The 7,500-nt window shown below is 42.6% G+C and overlaps 3 protein-coding genes across 3 annotated transcripts in view; all 3 read left to right on the plus strand.

Moving 5' to 3' along the window:
• LOC137637255 (uncharacterized) overlaps positions 1-1,017 on the plus strand; it is a 1,137-nt gene extending 120 nt beyond the window's left edge. Inside the window, exon 1 of the mRNA XM_068369514.1 lies at positions 1-1,017. This exon is cut by the window's left edge and continues 120 nt beyond it. Coding sequence (XP_068225615.1) covers positions 1-1,017 — 1,017 coding nt within the window.
• A 192-nt stretch (positions 1,018-1,209) lies between these two features.
• LOC137637256 (uncharacterized) lies at positions 1,210-1,620 on the plus strand. Its single transcript, XM_068369516.1, has one exon. It carries the CDS (start codon positions 1,210-1,212, stop codon positions 1,618-1,620), a length of 411 nt encoding a protein of 136 aa, XP_068225617.1.
• Positions 1,621-1,893: 273 nt separating this feature from the next.
• Positions 1,894-2,454, plus strand: LOC137637257 (uncharacterized). Its single transcript, XM_068369517.1, has one exon. It carries the CDS (start codon positions 1,894-1,896, stop codon positions 2,452-2,454), a length of 561 nt encoding a protein of 186 aa, XP_068225618.1.
• Positions 2,455-7,500: the final 5,046 nt, after the last annotated feature.

The raw sequence follows: 7,500 nt of genomic DNA on the forward strand, positions 1-7,500 counted from the left end.
AGGCCTTGCAACCAGACCATGGTGACAGAGGCCGGTACGTTCGCCTGCAAGGAAGTGGTCCAACTCACCCTTGGTAACATCAACGGAGGTGAGGAGGAAGAAGGAGTAAAAGAAGTCTTTGTTACTGACAAAATTAATGTGTCGACGGACTACATAATGCCTTCGGATTGGCCGAAGAGATGGCCACACATGGCAGACGTAGAGCTGCAAAGCATGCCAACTGACCACGAACAGGTCGAGCTCGTGATTGGGTTAGACACGACCCTGAATCGAGTCATTCTGGAGCAACGGCACGGCACTGCCAATGAGCCATCCGCCTACCTAACCAAGCTTGGTTGGGTGGCTTTCGGTCCTACTGGAGACCGGTCTGCATCGGAGGTCTCACCCTTGCATCATGTTCATCGAAAATTTGACCCTCAAGACTTGACAGAGCTACTGCAGAGTTATTTCAATAGAGTTTTCTTCGAAACGGAATCCCTCTCCAGATTGGAAGATTCCCTAGAGGATAAGAGATTCTTGGCTACCTTGAATAACACGACACAGCATCGACATGGAAAGTACGCGGCCAAGCTGCCATTCAAGGACTTTACTCCTCTACCTGATAATATGAATATGGCAATTCGACGAGCCCGAATCTTGAAAAGAAGACTAGACAATGACGAAGCTTACAAGACATCCTACGTAGCTCAGATGGAGAAATATACTGATAAGGGCTACGCTGAAAGGGTTCCTGTAAGTCAGCTAGACAGGAAGGACGGGCGCATATGGCTCATGCCGCACCACTCTGTCAGGCATCCTGTCAAACAGAAAGACCGAGTGGTCTTCGATCTGAAGGCAAGGCACCGAGGAACATCTCTCAACGAACATCTGATGCAAGGCCCCGATCTCAACAATAGCCTGACGGGTGTTCTCCTGCGTTTTAGAGAGGGTCAACATGCCATCACAGCAGACGTGCAGGAGATGTTTCATCAGGTGAAGGTACCTGAAGAGGACAGAGACTGCCTGAGGTACCTCTGATGGCCAGAAGGTGTCACCAGCAAAGAACTGCAAGTCTTCAGAATAACGTCCCACGTTTTTGGCGCAAGATCACCGCCGAGCGTGGTTAACTTCTGCTTACGCAAAACGGCCCTGGACTTCGGAAGCAAGTATAACGAAGAAGCCTCTAACTCTATACGTCGCAACTTCTACGTCGACAACCTCCTCAAGGCGATGGATGATGAGGAAGAATGCATTAAACTGACCAGAGATCTGATCAACCTGTGTGCGGATGGAGGTTTCCGTCTTAACCAATGGACCTCCAGCAGCAAACGAATTCTAGCTGCGATCCCCGGAGAAGAACGAGACGACTCTGTGGCTGTCCTAGACTTGAATAAAGATGAGCTGCCAACTGAACGAGCCCTGGGGATCCATTGGAATATGGGCATAGACGTGATCACGTTCAGAATCGTCCTTAAAGACAAGCCTTTCAACCGACGGGGTGTGCTCTCTGTTGTTGCATCGATCTACAACCCCTTGGGCTACTTATCCCCCGTCACTTTGATCGCAAAGATCCCGTTGCAAGAAATTTGCCGAAGGAAGCTCTCGTGGGATGAGGAGATGTCTGCTGATGAACTTGTTTGATGGAAGACCTGGCTCGCGCAGTTACCACAACTGGAAGAGTTCCAACTGCGAAGGTCCTTCATACCACCAGACTTCGGAGATGTTGACACCCTTCAGCTGCACCACTTTGCAGACGCAAGTCAGACAGGCTATGGTGTAGTCTCTTACTTGCGTGTAGTTGGTGTCAACAGGAAGATTCATTGCACTCTCGTTATAGGACGGGCAAGAGTCGCCCCTCTGAAAAGGACCACCATCCCTCGTCTTGAGCCGACGGCGGCTGCTATCGCTGCACAGATGGACTCAAAGCTGAAGACTGAGCTCGATCTGAAACTGGCCCCGTCAGTCTTCTGGACTGATAGCACGTCAGTGCTGAAATATCTCAGAAATCCGACTACGAGGTATCAGACCTTCATGGACAATAGGGTCAATCTCATTAGGGATACATTCGACATTATGGCGTGGAGATACATCAATACTACTGCGAACCCAGCAGACCTCGCGTCGCGTGGCCTCTCCGTCGCTGACTTCCTCCGTTCATCTTTGTGGTTTTCAGGACCAGATTTCCTCAAGATGGACGAAACGCACTGGCCAACCATGCCCGAAGACGTTGTCAGAGGAGAGCTTGATCCAGACGCCGAAGTGAAGACTTCTCCCGTCTTCGATATAACGAAGAAAGAACCAACGTTCATTGAATCAATAGCGACAAGATTCTCCTCCTGGTTGAAGTTTGTCAGGACCGTCGCGTGGATGACAAGATTCATCTGCTACATGCAGAAGGCTCACCCATACAGCGGCAACTCACTCTCGAGTGCGGAGCTGCGTACCTCGGAGAATTTGATCTGGAGACTGACCTAAAGGCAAGAGTATGAAGAAGAGTTAAGTACCCTGTCGAAGAAGGGAAGATCGCTGAAGGGGTCTAGTAAATTAATCAAGCTGAGACCATTTCTCGAGGATGGATTGCTCCACGTTGGTGGTCGATTACAGAAATCAACACTGGCAGATATGGCCAAGCATCCGATCATCCTACCCAGCAGTTCTCTGGCAGTCAAGCTTATGGTGAGAGCCATGCATGAGTCCTGCGGCCATTCTGGCCAGAACCACCTGATGACCCAGTTGAGGACAAACTATTGGATTATCCACAGAAATGCGATAGTCAAGACTGTCATTCGAGAATGCTTGGTCTGTCGCAGACTAAGTCGTCGTCCTGTAGTTCAGGTGATGGCTGAAGTGCCATCCGACCGGCTTTGTCCAGATGAACCCCCCTTTACTAACACTGGGTCGGACCTGCTTCGGACCGTTCTTAGTGAAGAAAGGAAGGTCCACAGTGAAGTGTTGGGGCGCTATCTTTACGTGCCTTACCTCGCGAGCAGTCCACCTGGAAGTGATCGATACAATGGAACAAGACTCCTTCGTCAATGCTATCAGGCATTTCGTCGCTCGCAGGGGGCCTATCAAGAGAATGTGGTCCGACAATGGGACCAACATTGTGGCCACGGAACGAGAGCTAAGAGAAGCTCTCCAGCACCTCAACGAAGGAGAAATCAGAGACACACTCTTGATCCGAGGCATAGAGTGGACCTTACATCCACCACATGCCTCACACTTTGGCGGAGTGTGGGAGCGTCTGATCAGGTCCGTCCGAAGAGCCCTCATAGCGGCCTGTCTCCAACAAGTCACGACTGATAAAATGCTTCGCACTCTGTTCTGCGAAGTGGAGGCTGTTGTTAATAGCCGACCTCTGACGAAGATCAATGACGACCCGAACTGCCCTGCTCCTCTCACGCCTAACATGATCCTAACTTTGAAAGGGTCACCCGATCCCTTCACATCCACATGCAAGAAGGACATGTATATGAAGAGGTGATGGAGACAGGCACAGTTACACGCTGATGAATTCTGGCGCAGGTGGATACAGAAGTATCTCCCCCTGCTTCAAGAGCGCCAGAAGTGGTCAATCCCAAAGCGTGACACCAACGTCGGTGACGTCGTTCTAACGCCGGACGAGCGGCTTCCCCGAGGCAGCTGGCCTCTAGGGAAAGTCATGGAGGTCACTCTGAGAGCTGACGGTTGCGTAAGTCAAGCTTTGATCAAGACTGAGAACAGCGAGTTCAGAAGGCCCGTGCAGAAACTGTGCCTTCTCTTGGAAAATGATAAAGGCGATGATATAAAGTGATGTATATGAGGTGTAATGAGCGTACGCCGAGCGCTGCTCGCTGCATTTTGTAAATTTTGAATTTTATTATTTGAGTTGAAAATATAGCAAGGTCATTGGAATGAAGTAACCCAAGTGATGCCGTATCTACGGGAATATTTAGCCCATGACCAAATAGGGGGCGGTGTAAGATATGTCATAAAGTATTTCCAAGAAGTTTTTTGTGTTCTTTGTTAACCATGAGGATTAATTTAGTTTCCCTTATTACGTTCTCCAGGACCAACACTAAGCGCCGAAAACATAACCTTATATGGGCATAGCGATGGTCTAGCTCCATGATTGGTCGGCTCAGAGGGGCATCTCGCGCTAGACAGAGTGACGTGACGGCCCCGGACCTTGGCAGTGCATGGCTGTCCGCTGTGGTGTGAGCATCTCTGCGCTCAGCTTGCTATGTTGACTGATGCGGTGATTTAGGAGTTTCTCTCCGTGTGTGAAGGACCAATCACACATTTGGCTCGATAACTAATCACTCGCAGGAGATTAACGTTACCACCTGTGAATGTTATTTGAACTGAACTTGAAACAGAATTGGCGTTGGGAAAAGATGTAAGTCTATTATTTATTCTAATGAACCCTATTGCAATTAATGTAATCCTGTACCATTGCTGTATTTTCTTTATTGACTTGTATTATAATGAACCCTATTGCAATTAATGTAATCCTGTACCATTGCTGTATTTTCTAATTGACGAGCTGTTTTTTGTTTTGTTTGCAGCTAAAACCTCGTCTGATATACAAGTTGTACTCTTCAATATATCTAATTATAAAACACGTGAGTTTCAAGACCTACACGCCAATAACATAGAACTTCAGCCGAGAGAGTGAACCCCTCTCCGGTGTTCTACAGTAGCCATCTAGGAGGATTAATACTGCTGGAGATGCCCTGGCTCAGAATTCTTCCCAGAACCCTTTGAGGCCAGGCTTAGGCCAGATTCACCCGTCAGACTGTCAAATCTCGATCCCAAGTTAATCCTCCAACAGCGTACTGGAACTTAGTCTGTTTTACTTGACCTTTGTTTATAGCCGATAACTATTTTCTTGTGCTATTTTATTAGCAATGGTCCCTTCCCGTGATGCTTTTATTAAAAAAAAAAAAATAATGTTAAACTTGTTGCTCTACTTATTGGTGAATCAGTTACAAACACCTAGGAATAATGAACTACAGTAAAGTCATTGACCTTTAGAGCCCTCTATGGATGACATTGAACACAGCTTGTGATAATTTCACAACTGTTGTTACTGATTTTTGCCTAAAGGCAAGCAGCTGTGTGTTATCATGGGCTCAATCAAATCCTACTTAAACTATCTTCCAGAGTAATCCATAGACTCTTGTCAAGTTTGAAAACCCAAATCCAGGTGTTTTGGTTTACAGACAACCAATGTTAGTAAAGTAGAAGCAAACAACATATATTGTATCTTGCTTTATTGATACTGTTATACCAATTCACAAATTTACTTTATTAAAACTTAAATACAGAAATCATGATAAAACATTTACAATTGTCGACATCATACATTAAAGAATGAATAATCATTATATATTAGCTTACATAAAAATAACAACATAGAAACAATTTTATGACATTATACGCATAAATATACATATACATATACATACATATATATATATATATATATATATATATATATATATATATATATATATATATATATATACATACACATACATACATATACATACATACATACATACATACATACATACATACATACATACATATATATATATATATATATATATATATATATATATATATATATATATACATACATACATACATACATATACATACATACGTACATACATACATATATATATATATATATATATATATATATATATATATATATATATATATATTAATTTTTTCTCTGCCGCTGAAATGAATAAGTTTTGAAAATATCTGGCGACTTTTCATTTTATTATTGGCCTGTATGAATAGCGTACCTGCAGGTACTTGTCAGCTATTGCCCTTATCAGTAAAACTAAATGATTTTGCAGTGGGTCACTGTCAAACACATGTTCTCTAATTTTTGAAAAAATTACTTTTCCTGTGTAATACTTCAAAACCCCACATACAATTTTTTGAAACTCTTTTCTACCAAGGCTTTTGTCAGAGTTTTCATTGAAGGATATTGATCTTCTAAACAAAAGCTCACATCTCTGGCAGAATTTTACAACATCATCCGAGGGATTAATCAAATATCCTTTATTCTTCAATTTGATTAAGCTTGGAAACATATTTTCATTGGAAGTCAAACCATCTAAGCAGGCTTCACAACGCAAAGATTTCTTTAATTTATAAACAATAAAGCTTGCAATGTAAGCAACAATATTACTTGAACAAATTGATAAGTGATGAGATGTAGGAATATAAGTGTAGTCTTCATTATTATCCCTTGCATCTAAACTATGATCTGCCATTAACCTGTTCTTAGGAGAAGACATATTCATAATATCAGCAGTTACGAAAATGAGCTACATTACTTGAACACTTGAGTATGGGGAAGGATTCTAGAGGTAAGCAATTTCCACGGAGGACATCCTGAATATCATTTTGAATTAAAAAAAATTTATAGGCAGCAGAAAACTACACAGAGGTAGAGTTATTATTACACCCACCCATACTTCTTATTTTACCGAAGAAAAGCTCAATATGATCTTGGCTCATTTTGTATGACAGTAAAAATTTCAATTTTTTATTAGGACATCCAATTAATTGGTCGTATAGATTTATCAAGCTCCGAATACAAACTATAAAGCCGTGAAATCTCGTTCTTCTGTTTGAATTTAAAATATGTTTTCCATCAGAAAGTTTTAAATGCCTAATGTAAGCTTCAGCCTTAACTAAAACTCTTTAAACAAACCTGCATTTTTTGGTTGCATCGGGCATTAGAAATCCCGACTACAAAAATTTCTTTAGTTAAGAATATCGAATAGATCATTGAATAACCTAAGAAATCTGATTGTTCCCTCACATCCTTCGAAGCCAGCAAGGTTACTTTCTACGCAATATTGCAAGGAGTTTCCTACGGATTCACTTAGAAGTTGCCCAGCAAGCTTAACATTCATTTTTCGTTTTATCCACGCAATGTGTTGCGATCTAAGTTTATTGCCTAAATGCAAACCTTCACACTCCTGCAATTTGTGCAGTTTCTCTATGAAACCCCATTGAATGCAATTTCCTTCTCCGTCTATGAAATTCTCTCTTTCTCCAAATGCACTCCTTACTAATTATAACATAGGGCAAGGATAGAAAAATATGTATACGGGTTCCTGTGTCACTGGATGGGGGAAAGAAGTTCTCATATCATTGTAATCTAAATGGCAACCAAATTCTTTAATCATTGATACATTCGTTGCTGTACCATCGAAAGTTACTGACACAACAGTTACATTGGCTCTATGTAACATTTCCAAGCACTGACGAAGCAAATCAGCGCGTTCTTGAGCCCCAAGCCCTGCAATAAGAAAATATCCCACTGGTAATTTCCAAGTAAAGTTTACCACGTTAACCATAAACACCAGAGCTTCTTTAGCAATAGAAGTCTATCATCGTCAAGCTCAGTGCCCATATCAATATACCCATGATATTTTTTTCCACCCCACTCGACCTGTTGTTTGATGGCTATTTCGTCCATTATTGAAGTGCATAAAACATTTTAAT

Source organism: Palaemon carinicauda, unplaced genomic scaffold (assembly GCF_036898095.1).
Source record: "Palaemon carinicauda isolate YSFRI2023 unplaced genomic scaffold, ASM3689809v2 scaffold606, whole genome shotgun sequence".
In the NCBI taxonomy this organism is placed as follows: Eukaryota; Metazoa; Arthropoda; class Malacostraca; order Decapoda; family Palaemonidae; genus Palaemon; species Palaemon carinicauda.